General features: G+C 48.1%; 2 protein-coding genes across 2 annotated transcripts in view; one reads left to right on the top strand and one right to left on the bottom strand.

The window, feature by feature from the left end:
- Positions 1–19,025, top strand: part of LOC139397827 (liprin-alpha-2-like) — a 31,534-nt gene extending 12,509 nt beyond the window's left edge. Inside the window, exons 8-30 of the mRNA XM_071144250.1 lie at positions 563–697; positions 959–1,042; positions 4,145–4,276; positions 4,443–4,505; positions 4,700–4,791; positions 5,004–5,133; positions 5,746–5,942; positions 6,379–6,607; positions 6,835–6,870; positions 7,094–7,221; positions 7,399–7,529; positions 7,626–7,710; positions 7,986–8,067; positions 8,260–8,460; positions 8,772–8,834; positions 11,298–11,324; positions 11,563–11,738; positions 11,940–12,037; positions 12,786–12,961; positions 16,467–16,535; positions 16,674–16,860; positions 17,129–17,224; positions 17,408–19,025. Of these exons, the coding sequence (XP_071000351.1) occupies positions 563–697; positions 959–1,042; positions 4,145–4,276; positions 4,443–4,505; positions 4,700–4,791; positions 5,004–5,133; positions 5,746–5,942; positions 6,379–6,607; positions 6,835–6,870; positions 7,094–7,221; positions 7,399–7,529; positions 7,626–7,710; positions 7,986–8,067; positions 8,260–8,460; positions 8,772–8,834; positions 11,298–11,324; positions 11,563–11,738; positions 11,940–12,037; positions 12,786–12,961; positions 16,467–16,535; positions 16,674–16,860; positions 17,129–17,187 (2,580 nt within the window). The 3' untranslated portion in view covers positions 17,188–17,224; positions 17,408–19,025. The remainder of the gene's footprint in view (positions 1–562; positions 698–958; positions 1,043–4,144; positions 4,277–4,442; positions 4,506–4,699; positions 4,792–5,003; positions 5,134–5,745; positions 5,943–6,378; positions 6,608–6,834; positions 6,871–7,093; positions 7,222–7,398; positions 7,530–7,625; positions 7,711–7,985; positions 8,068–8,259; positions 8,461–8,771; positions 8,835–11,297; positions 11,325–11,562; positions 11,739–11,939; positions 12,038–12,785; positions 12,962–16,466; positions 16,536–16,673; positions 16,861–17,128; positions 17,225–17,407) is intronic.
- Positions 19,026–19,123: 98 nt separating this feature from the next.
- On the bottom strand, positions 19,124–22,626 carry LOC139397826 (myogenin-like). Its single transcript, XM_071144248.1, has 3 exons — positions 21,909–22,626; positions 20,253–20,352; positions 19,124–20,158 (listed from the first exon to the last, which is right to left on the bottom strand). The coding sequence occupies exons 1-3, from the start codon at positions 22,446–22,448 to the stop codon at positions 20,034–20,036; spliced, it is 765 nt and encodes a 254-aa protein (XP_071000349.1). The 5' UTR covers positions 22,449–22,626; the 3' UTR covers positions 19,124–20,033.
- Positions 22,627–23,060: the final 434 nt, after the last annotated feature.

Genomic DNA, 23,060 nt, shown 5'->3' with positions numbered 1-23,060 from the left:
TCTCTCCCTCCCCCTCTCCACCTCTCTCTCTCCCTCCCTTTCCACCTCTCTCTCTCCCTCCCCCTCTCTCTCCCTCTCTCTCTCCCTCCCTCCCTCTCTATCTCTCTCCCTCCCCCCTCTCCACCTCTCTCTCTCCCTCCCTCTCTATCTCCCTCCCTCCCTCTCCACCTCTCTCTCTCTCTCCCTCTCTCTCTCCCTCCCTCTGCACCTCTCTCTCTCCCTCCCCCCTCTCCCTCCCTCTCTATCTCTCCCCCTCTCTCTCTCCCTCCCTCCCCCTCTCTCTCCCTCTCTCTCTCCCTCTCTCTCTCCCTCCCTCCCTCTCTATCTCTCTCCCTCCCCACTCTCCACCTCTCTCTCCCTCCCCCTCTCTCTCCCTCCCTCTCTATCTCTCCCCCTCTCTCTCTCCCTCCCTCCCCCTCTCTCTCCCTCTCTCTCTCCCTCTCTCTCTCCCTCCCTCCCTCTCTATCTCTCTCCCTCCCCACTCTCCACCTCTCTCTCCCTCCCCCTCTCTCTCCCTCCCTCTCTATCTCTCTCCCTCTCTCTCTCCCTCCACCTCTGTCAGAGTGAGGAGAAGGTGCGTCAGCTGCAGGAGTTGTTAGAGTTGGCAGAGCAGAGGCTGGCTCAGACCATGAGGAAGGCTGAGACACTACCAGAGGTGGAGGCAGAGTTGGCACAGAGGGTGGCAGCCCTCACCAAGGTAACAACACACACAGTCACAGTCCTAAACATACAGAGGCTGGATGTCAATCGAACCCACCATAGCAAACTTGATGCACGTACATTTGTTATTCTGACAACAGATGGGTATCTAGCTGTAAGGGGAAGGTATCTGGTAATAGTTGTAGGATTTCACAGTAACCAAAACAATCACTGTTTTTTGACCATGTGAAAAAGAGCTCGGTGTGTAAATACTGGAATGCAGGTTTGATTGAGTTGGGTCCTGTGACTCCCCCTGCAGGCCGAGGAGCGACATGGCAACGTTGAGGAGCGACTCAGACAGCTGGAGTCACAACTGGAGGAGAAGAACCAGGAACTGAGCAGGGTGTGTGTGTGTGTGTGTGTGTGTGTGTGTGTGTGTGTGTGTGTGTGTGTGCGTGTGTGCGCGCGTGCGCGCGTGTGTGCGTGCATGTAGTCTTGCCTTGCAGGCTTTCTCTGACCTCTCTCTGAGTGCAGCGTAGGCCGACGCTTCACATTAGCCTGGCCCCTTGACTTGGTCTCTTCATGTTCACACAAACACACACACACACACACTCACACACACACACACACACACACAGACACACACACACACAGACACACACAGACACACCCTGAGATCCTCATATACACTATATATACAAAAGTATGTGGACACCCCTTCAAATTAGTGGATTTGGCTATTTCAGCCACACCCGTTGCTGAAATCTACATAGACAAACAGTGGCAGTAGCAGTGGCGATTTTAGCATGTAAATCTTGGTGGCGCAAACCCCGCGATTTATTTAAATTTTATTTAACTAGGCCGTCATTGAAAATAAGAATTTGTTCTTAACTGACTTGACTGGTTAAATAAAGGTAAAATAAAAAATAAAAAAATTAAAGGCCCCACTGGACTGAGGAGCGCCTCTGGACTGAGGGGCAGCTCCGGACTGAGGGGCAGCTCCGGACTGAGGGGCAGCTCCGGACTGAGGGGCAGCTCCGGACTGAGAGGCAGCTCCGGACTGAGGGGCAGCTCCGGACTGAGAGGCAGCTCCGGACTGAGGGGCAGCTCCGGACTGATTGACGGCTCTGGCAGCTCCTGGCTGGCTGACGGCTCTGGCAGCTCCTGGCTGACTGGCAGCTCCTGGCTGACAGGCGGCTCTGGCTGCTCCTGGCTGACTGGCGGCTCTGGCAGCTCCTGGCTGACTGACGGCTCTGGCAGATCCTGGCTGACTGACGGCTCTGGCAGCTCCTGGCTGACTGATGGCTCAGGACAGACGGGAGACTCTGGCAGCTCAGGACAGACGGGAGACTCTGGCGGCTCAGGACAGACGAGAGACTCTGGTGGCGCTGGGCAGGAGGAAGGCTCTGGCAGCGCTGGACAGGCGGGAGCACCTGTAGGGATGAGACGGAGAGACAGCCTGGTGCGGGGGGCTGCCACCGGAGGGCTGGTACTTGGAGGTGGCACCGGATAGACTGGACCGTGAAGGCGAACTGGAGATCTTGAGCACCGAGCCTGCCCAACCTTACCTGGTTGAATGCTCCACGTAGCCAGGCTAGTGCGGCGAGGTGGAATAGGCCGCACTGGGCTGTGCTGGCGTACCGGGGACACCATGCGTAAGGCTGGTGCCATGTATGCCGGCCCGAGGAGACGCACTGGAGCCCAGATGCGTAGAGCCGGCTTCATGGCACCTGGCTCGATGCCCACTCTAGCCCGGCCGATATGAGGAGCTGGAATGTACCGCACTGGGCTATGCACACGTACCGGGGACACAGTGCGCTCCACCGCATAACACGATGCCTGCCCGGTTCCTCTCTCTCTCCGATAAGCGCAGGAAGTTGGCGCAGGTCTCCTACCTGGCTTCGCCACACTCCCTGTGTGCCTCCCCGAAGACATTTTTGGGGCTGCCTCTCGGGCTTTCAGCCACCCTGCCGTGCTGCCTCCTCATACCGGCGCCTCTCTGCTTTCGCTGCCTCCAGCTCTGCTTTGGGGCGGCGATATTCCCCTAGCTGTGCCCAGGGTCCTTCACCGTCCAGAATCTCCATGAGTCCTGCGTTCTCCATGAGTCCTGCTGCTGCTGGCCGTTACCACGCTGCTTGGTCCATTGTTGGTGGGTTATTCTGTCACGATCGTCGTAGTGAGGAGACCAAAGCGCAGCGTGGTGTGAATACATACTTTTAATGAATAACGAAAAAACACGAAGTACACTAAACAAACAAACAAAATATCAAACGAACGTGACGCTATATATAAACAGTGCAGACACAGGCAACTAGACATAGACATAGAATGCCCCCTCATATCACACCCTGACCATTCAAAACATAGAAACAAACAACGCAAATAATGGTCAGAGTGTGACAGTCAGCACAAGAACTGTTCACCAGGAGCTTCATAAAAGGGGTTTCCATGGCCGAGCAGCCACACACAAGCCTAAGATCACCATGCGCAATGCCAAGCATCGGCTGGAGTGGTGTAAAGCTCGCCGCCATTGGTCTCTGGAGCAGTGGAAATACGTTCTCTGGAGTGATGAATCACGCTTCATTATCTGGCAGTCCGACAGATGAATCTGGGTTTGGCGGATGCCAGGAGACCACTACCTGGCCCATGCATAGTGCCAACTGTAAAGTTTGGTGGAGGAGGAATAATGGTCTGCTATTTTTCCAGTGAAGGGAAATCTTAACGCTACAGCATACAATGACATTCTAGACGATTCTGTGCTTCCAACTTTATGGCAACAGTTTGGGGAAAGCCCTTTCCTGTTTCAGCATGACAATGCCCCCGTGCACAAAGCGAGGTCCATACAGAAATGGTTTGTCAAGATCGGTGTAGAAGAACTTGACTGACCTGCACAGAGCCATGGCCTCAACCACATCAAACACCTTTGGGTTGAATTGGAACGTCGACTGCGAGCCAGGCCTAATCGCTCAACATCAGTACCCAACCTCACGAATGCTCTTGGCTAAATGGAAGCAAGCCCCCACATCTAGTGGAAAGCCTTCCCAAAAGAGTGGAAGCTGTTATAGCAGCAAAGGGGGGACAACTCCATATTTAGAGTATCACACACTCACTATGCCTTTTGCTTTATAAATATGAGCCGAATACACACGTTTCCTGCTGTAGCCTGTTACCCCACAGAGCTCTGACTATATATATTTACAATTGGAATAATTCACACGTCTAGATTCTATCTCTGCATGTGAGCTCATGAGTATAGTTAAAGTAGCTCTATGAGGAACCAGCTGTGAATGTGTGTGTGTGGTTGAGGTATGATGTCAAGGTAGTGTTTCCTCTGACTGCAGAATACAATGTTGTCAAATCAAGTCCTTTCTCTCTCATTCTGTTTTCTAGTGCTGTGCTCATGGAGTGTATGGAGTACTTCTGTATGTGGGTGACAAAAGTCATGAACTTTTCATCCTCTCTCTCTTTTTCACTCCCTTTCTCTGTCTCTCCGTCCCTCTCTCAGGCACGTCAGAGAGAGAAGATGAATGAAGAACACAACAAGCGTTTGTCTGACACAGTAGACCGTCTGCTCACTGAGTCTAACGAGAGACTGCAGCTTCACCTTAAAGAACGCATGGCAGCACTGGAGGACAAGGCATGACACGCAACACACACACACACACACACACACACACACACGCAACACACACACACGCGCGCAACACACACACACAAATACGACGTACTCAGGCCTCTATAAACTAGTGATTCCCAAACTATAGCTGAACAGTGATGTCTTATCCTCTTCCTGTTTGTTCCAGAACTCCCTGATTCAGGATCTGGAGAACTCCCAGAAACAGCTGGAGGAGTTCCACCACACCAGGGTGAGTCAGGCCTGGACACACAACACATGAACAACACAACACACATCCCTCTATGCATCCAACGTTCTATTAATTGAAACTTTTCACACACAAACTTTATGGAGAGCCACATGTATTGGATGAGAGTTAAACTGTTACAAATATTGTGATTGGACATTGATGTTGTTCAATCCCACAATGCCTTCATTCGTCAGGAGCGTCTGATTGGTGAGATTGAGAAGCTGCGGAATGAGATCGACCACTTGAAACGCCGGAGTGGAGTGTTTGGAGATGGATCACACCCACGGTACACAGACATACACACACAAACACACACACTATACACACACACACACTAGTCCCACACTTGCCCCATACTAGCACCCTATACTGACCAGGTTTTCTCTGTGTGTGTGTGTGTGTGTGTGTGTGTGTGTGTGTGTGTGTGTGTGTGTGTGTGTGTGTGTGTGTGTGTGTGTGTGTGTGTGTGTGTGTGTGTGTGTGTGTGTGTGTGTATAGGTCTCACATGGGCAGTGCCAGTGACCTGCGTTTCTCAGTGGTAGAAGGGCAGGATGGGCACTACAGCTCTGCTGTCATCAGACGGGCACAGAAGGGCCGCCTGGCAGCGCTACGCAACGAACCCAACAAGGTAACCACATACTCACAAACACACACGTACACCACACACCCACCACACACACACACCACACGCACACACCTGTGCCAAACTTGGTACCCTCCCCTCGGCCTGTGTGTCCAATTCCTGTGCCCATTCCAAGCTATGTCATGAAACACCACATATCCTGTCTTCCTCTCCACATATGCCCCCTCTCCTCCCCTTTGTTAGTGTCTCCTCTCTTCCTCCTCTCTTCCCCTCCTCTCCCTCATGGCTGATGGCCCTGATGAGGGCAGTAATATGGCTGATGGTTGTTAAGCTTAACACACTGCATTTGTCCCTCATTACATACAGCTCTCACCTAACCAATGCTTCTCTCTCTGACCCCTGCTACCTTGGACGTACGTATGTGTTATGTAAGTGGTATGTCTTTATCAACATGTGTGTTTCTAAAGTGTTTAAGTATATGAGGTGTGAGTGTGGATTTGTTTGGGTATCTGAGCAGACTGTGTGTAATCTGATGTGTGTAATGTGTAACTGTCGTACAGGTGTATGCCGTGTGTAACGTGTGTGTGTGTATCTATCGTAATGGTGTGTGCGGTGTCTAACAGTGTGTGTGTGTGTGTGTGTGTATTTACCATACAGGTGTGTGCGGTGTTTGAGCAGGAATACTCATCTCTACGTGGCAGTGTCAGTCACCTCCTGGGCAGTGATGTGGAGGCTGAGTCAGACCTAGATGATGATGTTAGCTCCGTCCTCCTGTCACCCAGCGGCCAATCAGATGCACAGACTCTGGCTCTGATGTTGCAGGAGCAGCTGGATGCCATCAACGAGGAGATCAGGTAGGAGAACACACCAACGCAGACAACTATCGCAATATCCACTATCTCCCTCCCTACCTTCCACCATAATATCTCCAGCATTTTCCAGAATCTGAAGCCTTGGCTTCTTTCTTTCCTGAGGGTTGTGTTACTCCTAGGCAGAGCGATGTGCAAGTTCTTTCCCCCATTTTTGATGCACCATTTTTCTTTAACTCACTCACCCAGGGAACATGCGTTATACTGCTGGTTATTATGTGTGTATGATGTAGTTGCTATGTGTGTATGATGTAGTTATTGTGTGTATGATGTAGTTATTATGTGTGTATGATGTAGTTATTATGTGTGTAAGATGTAGTTATTGTGTGTATGATGTAGTTATTATGTGTGTATGATGTAGTTATTATGTGTGTAAGATGTAGTTATTGTGTCTCATCCCACTGTACTCTCTGGTGTTCAGGATGATCCAGGTGGAGAGGGAGTCTGCTGACCTTAGGGCAGATGAGATAGAGTCTCGTGTGAACAGTGGTAGCATGGACGGACTCAACGTTACACTCCGCCCCCGAACCATGCCCAGCTCAGCCACTGCCCAGTCCCTGGCTTCCTCCTCGTCCCCTCCCACCAGCGGACGCTCTACCCCCAAACACAACACCCACAACGCCAGCCACCAGCTGGGAATCATGACCCTGGTGAGACGCAGACATGCACTTAACCATCAGAGAGGACTGACTTGAAAACATATTTGGATGGATGTACTCACACACAATGTTTACAGTGTGAAACAAAAAGTCACTCAACTGCTGCTTATTCATTCTCTCTTCGGTAACCCCAGTAACTGGTTTTGATTGTATGTCTAACAACTGGTTGCCTCTAACTATGTGTTGGTGTGTCTGTGCCTCCCTCCTGTCTTTAACAGCCTAGCGACTTAAGGAAACACCGTAGAAAAATAGCAGTAAGTCAGTTTTCTCTTTATCTACACAACTAAGAGAGGCAGTACAGCTCCCAGATATGGAGAGTTACTGAAATGAACAAAGTTTTCAAGGTTGCGATTGGAAAGACAGGATCCTTCCCGCTGGACAAGGTGTTGTCACAGCCTCTCTGAGAAAGCTCCTATTTGAAGCCTCCTGACAGATAAAGGTGGCTTCACTCTTTCTCACCTCTCTCTCTCCCTCCAGTCTCCAGTGGAAGCTCGTGAGGACAAGGCTACTATCAAGTGTGAGACGTCTCCCCCCTCCTCTCCCCGCAGTCTGAGACTGGAGACCAACTTCGCCCAGCTCACTGGCAGTCTGGAGGACGGACGAGGGTACACACACACACACACACACACACACACACACACACACACACACACACACACACACATACATACAACCCCCCTCCCCCACATACACACACATTCTTTCAATCCCACTTATACTTTGTGTCTCTCTCTCTCTCTCCCTCGCTCACTCTCTCTCTCTTTCTCTCTCTCTCTCTACAGGGGTAAAGCGAAGAAGGGCATCAAGTCATCTATAGGTCGTCTGTTTGGGAAGAGCAAGGAGAAGGGCAGGATGGAGGGAGGAGGGACACTGGGGAGGGAGGGACACCCTCTGCCTGCCCTGATGCCGGGAGGTAACTCAGCTGGACCTGTAATCTCTGTCTTCTGTAGGCTACTGTATGTACAGGTATGTGTGAGTGATGCTATGTCTGTTGTGTTGTGTGTCTCAGTAGACTTTGAGATGAGCATCGGAGACACCATGACTCTGGGCAAGCTGGGCACGCAGGCAGAGAGAGACCGCAGGATGAAGAAGAAGTAAGACCTTTACCTACCACTCACACACACACACACACACACTCTCTTTCTCTTTCTGTCTAAATGCAAGGTCAATTGGTGGTGTCTCTGTCAGTTGAATTGTGAATACATTTTGGAAGCTGTGAAACCCTGGCCTCGCTCTGTTCCGTAGTAGAATAAAACATTCATGTGCTCCAGAGGCCATGCCAACATTAGTTGTTTACTCTCCTCTCTCTTTCTCTCTCTCTCACTCTCTCTTTCTCTCCGTTTCTATCTCTCCCCTGTCTCTGTGTCAGACATGAGCTGCTAGAGGAGGCCAGGAGGAGAGGACTGCCCTTCGCTCAGTGGGATGGACCAACTGTGGTCTCCTGGCTAGAGGTATAACCTCTAACTCCTGACCCCTAACCTCCACCACAACCTTACCCTATCCCTAGCCTCCAGATTCCCCTAAACCCTACTGTACCTTAACCTTGCCCTACCATATAATCACCTGGAGTGTTATACTGTGTGTGATTATGATGTTGACGGTGGTGGTGATGATGAAGATGATGCTCTCTCTCACCAATGTAGTTGTGGGTGGGGATGCCCGCCTGGTACGTGGCAGCGTGTCGTGCCAACGTGAAGAGCGGTGCCATCATGTCGGCCCTGTCGGACACAGAGATCCAGAGGGAGATTGGCATCAGTAACCCCCTGCACCGCCTCAAACTGAGACTGGCCATCCAGGAGATGGTGTCCCTCACCAGCCCCTCTGCCCCGCTCACCTCTAGAACGGTACAAACACACACACACACACACACAGCCTCTTTGTACCGCTCATGGTACATACACACACACTGCCCATCACCTGTCACTTCACTGACCCTGTAATGATAGTGCTTTTGGAGTTGACAGTACTCTTCACTCTGTCCACTGTGCTGCATGGGGTGGAGCGGGAAACCTACTCTCTCAACAGTGTGCCAGATACTGCCTGCCCGACACACTCCCTCTCACTACAGACACTGTATGCGTGTGTGCGTGCTATTCTTTTTTGTCTGTCTGTAATTGTGTGTGCGTGCTCGTGCGTGCTCTCCCTCTCTGCACAGTCCTCCGGAAATGTGTGGTTAACCCATGAAGAGATGGAGAACCTGGCTTCCTCCACTAAAGCGGTCAGTGCCATCTGTGTGACCCCCTCCCCACCACACACACACCACACACATCACACACCCACACACACTCTGCCCCGCTGTGCTACACATATGCCTGCTTCTGCAAACGCTCATCCCCAGCCTCCTACAACTACAACGCATACTGCCTCCTTGTTTGTGCCTGGGTTAGCATGTCTTTGGTGCACCATATTAGGCTCTGTTGTTTTGATGGGTTATTGTGTGTAGATTTATGCTGGTTGTCTGTTAGGTTGTGTTGGGTGTGTTGTGATGAATTATGTCTCAGCATTCTGGTGTTAAAGTTGATCCATCTCTCCATATGGCTTTCCTGGGTTCAGTACCTGGTCGGTTACATTGGTGCATGGGACTCAGATCACTCAAAAAATGTCAATCAAATTTTATTTGTCAACAGGTGTAGAGCTTACAGTGAAATGCTTACTTATAAGCCCTTAACCAACAATGCTGTTTTAAGAAAATATCTAAAAGAAAGTAAGGGAAAAGAATAACAAATAATTCAAGAGCAGCAGTAAATAACAATAGTGGTGCTATATACAGGGGGTACCGGTACAGAGTCAATGTGTCAATGTGCGGAGGCACCAGTGTCGAGGTAATTGAGGTAATTATGTTGCCATACCAGGCAGAGATGCAACCGATCAGGATGCTCTCGATGGTGCAGCTGTAAAACCTTTTCAGGATCTGAGGACCCATGCCAAATCTTTTCAGTCTCTTGAGGGGGAATAGGTTTTGTTGTGTCCTCTTCACAACTGTCTTGGTATGCTTGGACCATGTTAGTTTGTTGGTGATGTCGACGCCAAGGAACTTGACGCTCTCAAACCTGCTCCGCTGCAGCCCTGTCGATGAGAATGGGGGCGTGCTCGGGCCTCCTTTTCCTGTGGTCCACAATCATCTCCTTTGTCTTGATCATGTTGAGGGAGAGGTTGTTGTCCTTGCACCACATGGTCAGGTCTCTGACCTCCCTATAGGCTGTCTCATCATTGTCAGTGATCAGGCCTACCACTGTTGCGTCATCTGCAATCTTAATGATGTTGGAGTCGTGCCTGGCCATGCAGTCATGAATGAACATGGAGTACAGGAGGGGACTGAGCAAGCACCCCTGGGGGGCCTCCGTGTTGAGGATCAGCGTGGTGGATGTGTTGTTACCTACTCTCACCACCTGGGGGCAGCCCATCAGGAAGTCCAGGATCCAGTTGCAGAGGGAAGTGTTTAGTCCCAGGGTCCTTAGCTTAGTGATGAGCTTTGAGAGCACTATGATGTTGAACGCTGAGCTGTAGTCAATGAATAGCATTCTCACGTAGGTGTTCCTTCTGTGGGAAAGGGCAGTGTGGAGTGCAATAGAGATGGCGTCATCTGTGGATCTGTGTTGGGGCGGTGTGCAAATTGGAGTGGATCTACGGTTTCTGGGATAATGGTGTTGATGAGCGCCATGACCAGCCTTTCAAAGCATTTCATGACTACAGACGTGAGTGCTACGGGTTAGTAGTCTTTTAGGCAGGTTACCTTAGTGTTCGTGGGCACAGGGACTATGGTGGTCTGCTTGAAACATGTTGGTATTACAGACTCAGACAGGAAGAGGTTAAAAATGTCAGTGAAGACACTTGCCAGTTGGTCAGCGCATGCTCGCACTACACGTCCTGGTAATCTGCCTGGTCCTGCGGCCTTGTGAACGTCGACCTGTTTAAAGGTCTTACTCACATCGGTTGCGAAGAGCGTGATCACACAGTCGGTACAGCTGATGCTCTCATGCATGTTTCAGTATTACTTGCCTCGATGCGAGCATAGAAGTTATTTAGCTTGTCTGGTAGGCTCTTGCCACTGGGAAGCTCTCGGCTGTGCTTCACTTTGTAGTCTGTAATAGTTTGCAAGCCCTGCCACATCCGACGAGCATCGGAGCCGGTGTAGTATGATTCGATCTTAGCCCTGTATTGAGGCTTTGCCTGTTTGATAGTGTGTCGGAGGGCATAGCAGGATTTCTTAATAGCTTCCTGATTAGAGTACCGCTCCTTGAAAGCTGCAGCTCTACCATTTAGCTCAGTGTGAATGTTGCCTGTAATCCATGGCTTCTGGTTGGGGTATGTACGTACAGTCACTGTGGGGACGACGTCCTCGATGAACTTATTGATAAAGCCAGTGACTGATGTGGTGTATTCCTCAATGTCATCGGAAGAATCCCGGAACATATTCCAGTCTGTGATAGCTAAACAGTCCTGTAGTTTAGTATCTGCTTCATCTGACCACTTTTTTATAGACCGAGTCACTGGTCACTGGTGCTTCCTACTTTAATTTTTGCTTGTAAGAAGGAATCAGGAGGAGAGAGTTGTGGTCAGAGTTGCCAAATGGAGGGCGAGGGAGAGATTTGTAGAGCTCAGTGTGTGATTAGCATTAGCTAACTGTGTGCATGCGTCTAACCCAATCTGTCCTGTCTCTGCCACGCTGTCAATCACTCAGGAGAATGAGGAGGGCAGCTGGGCTCAGGTGAGCACTCCTCCCACTAACACCTGTCGTTGTTATCACAACAATTACCTGAGCCAGGGGGGTAGTCACCATGTCACAGAGAGCACAGTCTCAGACCACACACACACACACACACACACACATACACACATACACACACGCCTACCCTTTTGGTTAATCCACGTACACAGATGAACCTCTCAATTGTATCTAATCTCAGCCAAACATACTCACTAACTGTGTCCCTCCTGACACACAGACTCTGGCATACGGGGATATGAACCATGAGTGGATCGGTAATGAGTGGCTGCCCAGCCTGGGTCTGCCTCAGTACCGCTCCTACTTCATGGAGTGTCTGGTGGACGCCCGCATGCTGGACCACCTCACCAAGAAAGACCTCCGCACACACCTCAAGATGGTTGACAGCTTCCACAGGTCAGTCACCATGGTAACCAGCCAGCCACCACGGCAAGAGCAACCGTTCTTTGGAGCTGCCATGCTACACTTTCAATATCAATATAGGAAAAATAGGCATAAAAGTGATGACATATGTATTCAATTTGTGCAGTCAACAATGACATTTAACCCATAAAAATGTGGGAATACAAAATTCACAAATAATATTGTGTGTATCAGGGCCAGTCTGCAGTATGGGATTATGTGCTTGAAGAGACTGAATTACGACAGGAAAGACCTGGACCGTCGTAGAGAGGAGAGCATGCACGACATGAAAGGTAAACATCCATACTCATAGACAGGATCTCTCATTCTAAATATCATCATGTGAGATCCTGTCTCAGTGGTCTGCAGACACAGCACATTTACATTTTAGTCATTTAGCAGACACTCTTATCCAGAGCGACTTACAGTAGTGAGTTCATACATTTTCATACTGGTCCCCCATGGGAATCAAACTAACAACCCTGGAGTTGCAAGCACCATGCTCTACCAACTGAGCCACACAGGATTTAAGAGGGTTGGAGCTCTATGTATGGACAGCTGAGCCTTTTACTGCTATCTCCACACACACACACACACACACACACACACACACGCACGCACACGAACACACACACGCACGCACGCACACGAACACACACACGCACACGAACACACACGCACACGCACGCACACGCACATGAACACACACACACAGAGAGCCAGCTAAAGCTTTGCTACCTTATGACCTTCAGCACTGCATATGAACTTGACTCAGCTGTCCTGTCACATCAGATGCCCCCCTCCTCACACACACACACACACCGCCTGTTCCTCTCTGAAAAAGCTGGGTGACAGCTGTGCTTATTCAGAACAAAGGCAGTATGCCATTGAGAGTACACTATTGGAGTGTGAATACTTCTGATATGATATTCTCTGTCTGTTTATTAGATGCACTGGTCTATATGCTGTGATAGTAATACACCTCTCTCTGTCTCTCTCTCCTCTCCCCCTCTTTCCATACCCCTTCCCCCCTCTCTGTAGATGCGTTAGTGTGGACCAATGAGCAGGTAGTGCACTGGGTCCAGAGTATAGGTCTGAAGGACTACAATACCAACCTGATGGAGAGTGGAGTCCACGGGGCTCTCATTGCTCTGGATGAGACCTTCGACTACAGCAGCCTGGCTCTCATATTGCAGATCCCCATGCAGAACACACAGGTACACACAGACACACACCCTTGGTCGAGGGACTAGCGCTGTGTAGGAATGACTAGGGCTGTCACAGTTAGCATATTACCGCCACACCAGTCACGAGTCATGACCCAGTCAAATTCCCTGTGACCGTTGGCATTCAAAACTGCTCAAATCAATGCTGCTGATGGGTAGTTTACCAAACGCTAATTGCCTGGTACTCAGTGCTCTATTGTCCATCTAATTACTCTCTAAACACTTCATGGTTAAATGTGAATAATCTGAATGATGAGGACAAATGATGATGAGAATTAGGGCTCCTGTTTGGAAATGGACACGGGAAGCCCCGGAATATGCATAAATACATTTTTAAAACCCTACAAGACAAGGACCTACAAGACAACCGGTCCGATCTGAGTGAGGGAAGCAGCAGAAAAGCCCATTGTTTCGCTACTTTATCAAAACAGAGCTGTAGAGAAAGGGAGAGAGAGAGAGGCACAGAGCGAGCAGCTCTAGACTATTAGGGAGCAGAGGCCGAGTGTGTGTGTGTTTGTGTGAGTAAGACACTGGAGGCTCGGAACACCAGAGCAGGCATGGAGGGAGAGACCGCAACCACTGTTATCGTGCGCTAGACTAACTTCTTGCTAGTTATTTATCATTCCATCCGATTACATAGTACCTGACTTGACTGCATCAAACCGAGAGAAACTAGGTTTATTGAGGCTATAACGTTACTGCTGTTCTCACTGTCCTACAGTTGGCCTACACATAATAGAACGGACGTCCCTAGTCAATGATGACATAATGGGTGGACTTGTAGCCATTTTGAGTGCACCCATTGGAGCAAAGCATCTCAATGTGAAAAAACCTGTTTGCATGTTCTTCACAAAGAGGGCAACAGATGCTACTGAGCCAGATGTCTATGTGTCAGGGGAGAAGCTCCAGGTGGTATCCGATTTTAAGTACCTTGGCATCATACTTGATTCCAACCTCTCTTTTAAAAAGCATGTGAAAAAGGTCATTCAAATAACCAAATTCAACCTAGCTAATTTCCGATTTATACAAAATTGTTTGACTACAGAGGTAGCAAAACTGTACTTCAAATCTATGATACTCCCCCACTTAACATACTGCTTGACTAGTTGGGCCCAAGCTTGCTGTACAACATTAAGACCTATTCAGTCTGTCTACAAACAGGCTCTCAAAGTGCTTGATAGGAAGCCCAATAGCCATCATCATTGTCACATCCTTAGAAAGCATGAGCTCTTGAGTTGGGAAAATCTTGTGCAATACACTGACGCATGTCTTGTATTCAAGATCCTTAATGGCCTGGCTCCCCCTCCACTCAATATTTTTGTTAAACAGAAAACCCAGACATATGGCAGCAGATCCACAAGGTCTGCCATGAGAGGTGACTGTATAGTTCCCCTAAGGAAAAGCACCTTTAGTAAATCTGCATTCTCTGTGAGAGCTTCCCATGTCTGGAATACACTGCCATCAGACACACATAACTGCACCACATATCACACTTTCACAAAATGCTTGAAGACATGGCTAAAGGTCAATCAGATTTGTGAACATGGTCCCTAGCTGTGTGTTGCCGCTTTCCATGTTGTCTGTTGTCTGTAGCTTGTGAGGTGTGGAAACACTTTGTTGCTTTTATGAATTTTGTCTTGCTGCTTTTTGTTTTATGTTGCTCTGTCTGTATGCTGCGTCTTGCTTGTCCTATGTTGCTCTGTCTGTATGCTATGTCTTGCTTGTCCTATGTTGCTCTGTCTGTATGCTGCGTCTTGCTTGTCCTATGTTGCTCTGTCTGTATGCTACGTCTTGCTTGTCCTATGTTGCTCTGTCTGTATGCTACGTCTTGCTTGTCCTATGTTGCTCTGTCTGTATGCTATGTCTTGCTTGTCCTATGTTGCTCTGTCTGTATGCTACGTCTTGCTTGTCCTATGTTGCTCTGTCTGTATGCTATGTCTTGCTTGTCCTATGTTGCTATGTCTTGCTTGTTCTATGTTGCTATTGTCTATATTGTAATTGTTTTTAATAACCTGCCCAGGGACTGCGGTTGAAAATTAGCCGGCTGGCTAAAACCGGCACTTTTACTGAAACGTTGATTAATGTGCACTGTCCCTGTAAAAATAAAATAAACTCAAACTCAACTCAAGTATACATTCCATTGCATGAGCCACATTAGTTAGTATTATTTGAATGAACATTCTGCATTCCAATGGAAATTATTGCACCACAATACCAAGCAGCCTTTGCGAGTGTACCCATGAGTTTACCAGTCAAATGTCTATGGTGTGGAAGCCCGGAGATGCTACTAAACATGTTTATGTTAAATAACGGTCAATTACTGTGAGACCGGCAGTCATTTGCTTGACAATTACCTACCGGCTGACAAAATGTCATGACTGCCACAGCCCTAGGAGTAACGCCAGCTGTCTATTTAAGTGATAATGCCAGAAAAGCTGGTGTTTGGAGGATATATTGGCACGGGAGTTCGTCTCGGGCCGGCAAACCATGCCAATATATCCTCCACTGGCTTCGAAAACATTATAACTTTTATACAATGGGTTAACAACATTTTCAAACAATGATTGACATATTTTAATTAAAAACTTTATTTTGATAACTTTAGTCATACTATTTCATCCTTCCACAAGATATAGTCCCGAAACAAATCTAGGGTTGCTACCCAAGCCGGCTGGTCATTCGTTCTATTGGTTCGGTTGCCACTCTGGCTGGAAACATTCTTATCCCTTTGCTTGCTAGCTAGCCAACTACGACTAACTTAGAGTCACGCCAATCAGTGAAGAAAAATCAACAACAGTAGTTGCATTTGTTTAAGTTGTTTTCTAATGACATTTATTTGGATACATCCATAACAATGAGCTAATTAGGCACCATTTCACCAGGCATAGAAAATGTGCTCTCTCGTTAGGACGCTGTTGTTCAGAGGAGCTAGCCAACAACACAGCTAACACAATAACTTCAATCTGAAGCTGGGAAGACTGCAAACTAGCTGCATTTGGTTTCGTTTGACCCTTTTTCAATTGACATTTCTTTGTATATATATCCATAAAAATGATGCCAGCTGATTCATGATTTCGACTGGCTGAAAAACGCTGCCTGGCTTTCTCTTTCGTCCCAACTCTTGACCCACCCCTACACGTTCATTACTGTGGGACAGTTGGAGATCAAATTTGAAAATTGAAACAATGTTGCAAATGTCGGAGAGACAGACACTAAGGTTTATACAAATCTCAGCTGTTGTCTAAAAGAAATGTGAGATAATGTCTAGATGCTTTTTATAGTGGAGATAAAGTATATAGATTGCCTGGCTGGGCTGATGAGACAGTGGATTGCGCTGTCAGATGGAACAGAGGCAAAATAGGCATTTTACCACTATAGATTTAGCCGGTGATAACTTGTGGAATAGACGGGATGGATTGCACTTTTAACCAGCATTCAGGATTAGACCCACCCGTTGTATAAATGCTGTATATTATGCTGTGTGTGTGTGCGCCAGGCTCGGCAGGTTCTAGAGAGAGAGTTCAACAACGTCCTGGCTCTGGGCACTGACCGCAGACTGGAGGAGGTGAGTAATAAGGATATAATGGACCCACAAGTGTTTCAGTTTTGCCGTCTTCCTGTGAAATATGGATTCAGTTTCTTTATAACCACTTTGACTGCTTTTACATGGCTGTTTGTTTGTTTACTTTCTCTCTCTGTGTAGAGTGGGGATGATAAGACGTTCCGCCGCTCTCCATCGTGGCGTAAGCGTTTCCGAGCGCGGGAGGGAGGAGGGGGAATGGGCATGATGGCGGGCTCCATGGAAACACTGCCCGCTGGGTTCCGTATGCCCTCCATGTCCATGCCCCCGTCCATGGCCCTGGTGCCCAGGAAACAGCTGCAACCAGAAGGTGTGTGTGTTTGGAAAGGGGTACTGTGAGGTCGTAGTTAAATGAATTGCAGTCGTGTGGATGTGATTTGAGTGTGTTTTGCGATTCACTGACAATGCAAGCCCTAACAATAACAGCCACAAAATGATTTCATCTTAACGCTTGATGTGTGTGAGGGCATTTATGCGTGTGTGAGTGTGTGCCGGTCTCTTTGCTTTGCCTGTCTCACTGCACGCTGTCTCCTCTCTGTCCCGCTCGGCCACGCCCACTTCTGCCACACACTGTCTAGCTCCTCCCCCGGCTCCCCAGAGACTCGACCCCTCTGCTGTACGGACGTACTCATGCTAACTCCACTCCACTTACTAACAGGAGCTAACGTTAACAGGTAAGACATCCTAGCAATGCTAACAAATGGCTAGGACCATTAGCCTATTCCTGACTGAGCAATGCTAACAAAAGGTTTAGGGAAACCTCATGCTAGTTCCACCCCAGTTGCCAACCCTCTCTCTCTCCCTCTTTCTTTCTCTCCCTCGCTTTCTCCTTCTGTCTTCCTTTGTATCTCTCTCAGTTTATTCCCATGACCTGTATGGACACATGCTTGCGGCCTTTCGAGAGTGACATGCCAAATTTGGGAGAGATCTTGACGTTAAGGGACCTGTATCCAGCGTCACCTCTCACCTTCTCCGTGGGACACGTGCAATTCGGAGGTGACCTCTGACTTTTTGACCTTTGAACTCTGAGCGTGCTCATTGCCACACTCGCTGCTGTAAAGGAGACTCGGCCCAGTTGCTATTCCCAGTAAACCCAGTACCCCCAGTAGCCTTGTTGTTGTGGTGTCGTGCTCCCGCATAGTCCTAATTCCTAATCTGTCGGTTCTAGTCCTAATTCTTTATCTGTGGGTTCTATTCCTAATTCCTACTCTGTGGGTTCTAGTCCTAATTCCGAATCTGTGAGTACTAGTCCTAATTCTTACTCTGTGGGTTCTAGTCCTAATTCCGAATCTCTGGGTTCTAGTCCTAATTCCTACTCTGTGGGTTCTAGACCTAATTGCTAATTTGTGGGTTCTAGTCTAACTCTACTCTAGCTCCTGGGTGTTTTCCACCTACACGTTGTCCCCTCGGTTATGCAAGGTATTAATCATTTATTGTCTCTCTGTAAATAAAATGGATGACATATGTTTTTTTATATAAATATATATAAATATATATATTGGAATTATATATGGAGAATATTATAATATCATTGCTGTATGAAACCCAATGCCCTGTATTCGGTGGTGACTGTTCTATTTGTGTGTTGGACCTCTGTGTGTCTTATATGCTGTCAGTGTCTGGAGTTATATGAAGGACTCACTAAGCAGGGGCCTGTTACTCTATGTGATACTACTACTATGATTCTCAGCCACAGGTTCTTGGGTCCAGACCTAAACGGTTCAGTTACCTTTCCTGCCTTTTATCCCCTACTTTCCTTCTCTCTTTTCATATCTCCTATCCTCCTTTCCCATCTCCTTTTCTCCTTTCCTCCTGCTCTTTCCTATCTCCACTTGTTTCCTTCCTCTATTTGACACTGATGTAGCTACCATGAGTAGAGTAGGTGATCCTGTAGATATGAGAGGATACAGGATGAGCTGTGTGTGTAAATGAAAGCAATAGGCTCCAATATTTGAGACTTAAGGGAAACAGCATGTTACGAAAGCCAAACCCTAGACTAACCTCCATGGATGGATGGTGTTGTTTTTCTCTACTTCGTTTCAAATCAAACAGTAAATTGCTGCTAGGCATCAGCCAAACGAAATCCTCACAAACAGGACACCTGACAGAGACAGTGATGATGCCATATATGGACTTTTCCCCTGCCGCCCCTTTCCTGTCCAGTTGCCATGGGGATGTGAAAGTGGCCAATGATGCTGCCCGAGCACTAGCACGTGTTGTGTGTATGACCTCCTCTCCTCCAATGAGAGAGCTCTGTCAGTGAACTAGTGAAGTGTTGGATGGGTGTATTTCTTTTGATTTTACAGCCAATGTTTTAAAGGTGTCTAAAAGATGTAATGTGTTACTGTGGCAGCTACGAGTACTGTGTGTGTATTTATTCCAGGTGTGAAATGATGCTGACAAATCAAGATTTTATTATTTGGCTATTTAAAAAGTGTATTGTATTTATGACACTATAGACATAAGTAAAGCTGTTTTTTGTAAAGATACATGTTGATGTTGTGTGTTCATTTTGAGGTGATGGTTGGCATGCAAGTATGTGCTTGCATGTTAAGACGTTAACTGTGGCCAAGTATTGAAAATGGTCTTTAATGCAAGTTTAGACAGAAACATCACTTCTTGGGACATCTACAAATACACAACAATCTTTATTATAAAACTCAAAAATAAGTTAGCAAAAAAATAGAAAATAAAATAGCAAAACCACTCTGTAGAAAACGGAACGTATTTACATCACTAGCATTCATTACCAGTTTAAATTAAGCAGATGCATTGGTCAAAACTGCCATGGTACATATTGGCCCCACAAATAATAAACTAATGTTTTTAAGCATAACACACGCAAACAGAATGCAAGATAGATCAGGGAAAGATTTAGAAAAGGAGGAAACATATTTTTCTGCATTAAGTCAGGACAGAAAACCATAATTCTCGTTGCTCCTTTCCAGTGGCACTTAGGGCCTCAGTTCTAACTTGAGATCCACACAGGGAACTGGATTTTTGTCCTAAAACATGCATAGATTGATGTCAGTGGGTTCTCAGGTTAGGATCTGACCCGTAACCTACTGGTAGGGAGACGTGGACCACAGGGTTTGGTAGGGAGGGAATAAGGCCTCAGGCCTGGAAGAGGTGTGAGGGCTTTAGGTTAGGGCCAGGAGTTAGTCCTGGAAAAACCTCCTGGCCTATGTTGGTGTGTATGGTGTTGTATGGTGTGTGGGTGTGTATGGTGCTGTGTGGTGTCCAAGTGCTAACTTGCAACTAGCTGGGACACACAGGGCCTGGCCTTCTTTCCTCCCTTCATTGAAGTAGTCACTGATCTAACATGCTTGGATGGTGGAATGTACAGTAGGTTTCGCTGCATAGCTTTCACCTATCCAGTTATATCCCATTAGTGACTACCTTCCCATGGAAGGGAGTAAAAAAAGATGGTTTGTGATGTATTGGACCTGTTAACAGCACACATGTCTGTCTGCTGCTCTGGGTTTATTTGGGAATGTCCACAGGTACAGGGTAGGCCAGAGGAGCCCCCTCTGCTGCTGTGATGCTGTCCACGATGGACGTCAGAGAGCGCAGGTTAGTCTGCTCTGGAGAGTCTGCACTCAGGAGGTCTAGAGAGAGACATGAGAGAGAGAGCGTCAAAACAGCTAACATTTTCAACAAGTTCAGGGTGCATTGCTGAAATGTAATACATTGTGTGTTTACCCTCGTTGCTGTAGCTCTGGGCACAGTGGTCTGAGGTGTTGCTCCACTCTGGGCTGCTACAGCAGGTGCTGCCTGATCCCTGCTCACTCGACGACGACACCTGTTACCATGGAGACAAGGCACTGTCATTCACCCCGCTTTGTGTGACACGTCACGCCCCACCCCACACAGACGATGCCAGTGACACACACATCATCTCATTCACAACTATACACACACACTACGCTACTCACAACGACAAACACACACTACTATTGATCATCTTTGTCTGTCGTAGCTAAGAAGCTGGTGTTGCCTGTCTCTTTTTCAATGATTCATCAAACAAATTTCTTTTTTTTAATTGTCATTTAGCAGACACTACAGTAGTGAGTGAATACATTTTCAGATTTTTTCGTACTGGTCCCCATGGGAATCGAACCCACAACCCTGGCATTGGAAGCGCCATGCTCTACCAAGTGAAGCACACACACTACACTACCCACAACTCCACTCACTACACACACAGCTTCATCAATTACTTTATGAATAATTGATTGTACTACTGTGTCATAACACATTATCCATTACAACTGTTTCTGAAAGCTGGTAGGTTAAGATGAAACTAAATCAAGATTAGGTGAGTGCTGTGTTTGAAGTACTTATGAGGGATACAAATTATGTATGTCGCATGTCTTTTAAAACAATAGCCATAGCAGCACTCCCAAGGGAATTCACGCACTCCAGGGTGAAATGTTTCAATATTTCAATATGTTTCAATGTTTCAACTCTAAGTGCTGTTCTGTCTGTGTTGTTAGTGGATGGTTTGATGAGGGCTCTGTCCGCGGTACTTGTCTATGACAACTGTCAATGAATGTAAGAGCTCTGTTCTGGAACTGTTCTGTTGAAACCTTGTATTCTACGAGCGGCGAACACCATATATCAGAGTTTACACACCAGACGTAGACCTACCCTCCTACCAGACTCACACTAGCACACACAGACATATAAAAAGCCTTTACAACTAACACACCCAACCGCCTCGCCTGCCTTACCTAAAGCACTGTTAATGCCTGTAGGCCTACATGTACTCAAATAACATTATTTCCTAAATGTTGGGGGTGATTATTCCCATCCATGTCATTTGCATCTGTTTCCAAGTCTCTGGTCCCTCTTTCTTCACTCCTCATTCCCTTCATCCCTCTCCAGTCTGCCTCTCCCTCTTTCTTCACTCCTCATTCCCTTCATCCCTCTCCAGTCTGCCTCTCCCTCTTTCTTCACTCCTCATTCCCTTCATCCCTCTCCAGTCTGCCTCTCCCTCTTTCTTCACTCCTCATTCCCTTCATCCCTCTCCAGTCTGCCTCTCCCTCTTTCTTCACTCCTCATTCCCTTCATCCCTCTCCAGTCTGCCTCTCCCTCTTTGACGCCTCTCTTCTACTGTGTCATTCCCTCTCTCACATTATTCACATCTTTTCTCTCATTTAGCCTTTTCCTCATATTCTTTCTCTTCCTCCTCAACCACTCCTATTATCATGTATCTCTGTTAACCTCCCTCCCTCCATCCCTCTCTCCTCCCTTCTACCTTGCTCTTTCTCCCAGACCTCTACTGTAGGTTGGTGTGGTTCTTTCATCCCTCACTCCGTCCATCTCTTCCTCCCTGCGTTCCTGTCTCCTACTCACCCTGGGTTGAGCAGGTCCGGTGCGGTATTGTAAGCCCTGTGTTCCCTGGTCGTTCTCCTGCTGGTTGAGGGAGGAGACAAGTGCCTGCAGCCTCTCAATGTACTGGATGGCACTCCTCAGGATCTCCACCTTGGGCAGCCTCTGGTTGGGGTTCATCAGGGTGCTCCTCTTCAGGGCCTCGAATGCCTCGTTCACCTTCTTCAGCCTCCTCTTCTCACGCATTGTGGCCGCTTTCCGCCGGTCCATGGTCACTGTCTTGCGTTTGCACAGCTTGCAGGCCCAGGGTAGGCACTGGCCGGGGCAGTGGGGCTCCGGGTGGGGGGAGAGACCAGAGGGGGTTGCCTTGTCCTCCATACCTCCACCCAACCCTACCCCAACCCCCCCGGATAGACCCCCACAAAGTCCCATCATGGAACCCCCGCGCTCCTGGTAGCCCCCCTGGTCATACCCACCCGGCAGCCGGGACTGGTAGAAGTTGTCCCCCCCTTCGTAGAAGCGTTGGTCGGGGAAGAAGTAGGGGTTGGTCTCGAAAAGCTCCATACTGGTCGACGCTGAAGTTTAGGGGGCGAAGACTCTGGTTTGGTTCCTCTGGGCTCTACTGTGTGTGTTCTATAGGGGTGTTAGGTCTGAGTGTGTTGGAGAGAGTGTGTGAGTGAGCCTCTCCCACTTCTGGCCTGGGTTAGTGGAGAGAGGAAGATGTGTGGAGAACAACTGGTGTGGAGCAGCAACTGCAGGTTGGCATTTAAACCCTCTGACTGCTGCAGGATCAGAGGGTTAAATTTAGCACGAGCCCAGAGAAACCTGACACGGCGTTTAGCTGTTGCTGCACATCTAAACTTCACATCTCTGTTGGGCCCTGCTCTCCAGGGCTTCAGGAACGTGTGTATGTACGTGTGTGTGTGTGTGTGTGTGTGTTTGTGTGTATATGTGTGCATAGGAAGCTATGTCTATGTACTCACTCGCGTGTGTGTGCGTGTGTGTGTGCATGTGTGCAAGGTAGAGCGTCGGCCAATGGCGTAGTAGATAATGGAATGTGATCTGGTTGCCATGGAAATTGGTCTAATTACCTCAGATCTGACCATGGGATCAAAGATGGCTGCCTTAGTGAGCTATTCCCTGCCTCACGTCCCCCTCCACGACATCATACCTGAA

This window comes from Oncorhynchus clarkii, unplaced genomic scaffold, assembly GCF_045791955.1.
Source record: "Oncorhynchus clarkii lewisi isolate Uvic-CL-2024 unplaced genomic scaffold, UVic_Ocla_1.0 unplaced_contig_9754_pilon_pilon, whole genome shotgun sequence".
In the NCBI taxonomy this organism is placed as follows: domain Eukaryota; kingdom Metazoa; phylum Chordata; class Actinopteri; order Salmoniformes; family Salmonidae; genus Oncorhynchus; species Oncorhynchus clarkii.
The sequence above is the reverse complement of the archived record's forward strand: the minus strand, read 5'-3'. Positions and strand labels throughout refer to the sequence as shown.

Bases quoted from the DNA above. Each gene is read 5' to 3' on its own strand.
- LOC139397826 (XM_071144248.1), bottom strand. From the start codon at position 22,448: ATGGAGCTTTTCGAGACCAACCCCTACTTCTTCCCCGACCAACGCTTC. The intron at 20,353-21,908 runs GTGAGTAGGAGA...CCATGGTAACAG, and splicing joins CCGGACCTGCTCAACCCAGG to GTGTCGTCGTCGAGTGAGCA. The intron at 20,159-20,252 runs GTAAACACACAA...GTCTCTCTCTAG, and splicing joins CCAGAGCTACAGCAACGAGG to ACCTCCTGAGTGCAGACTCT.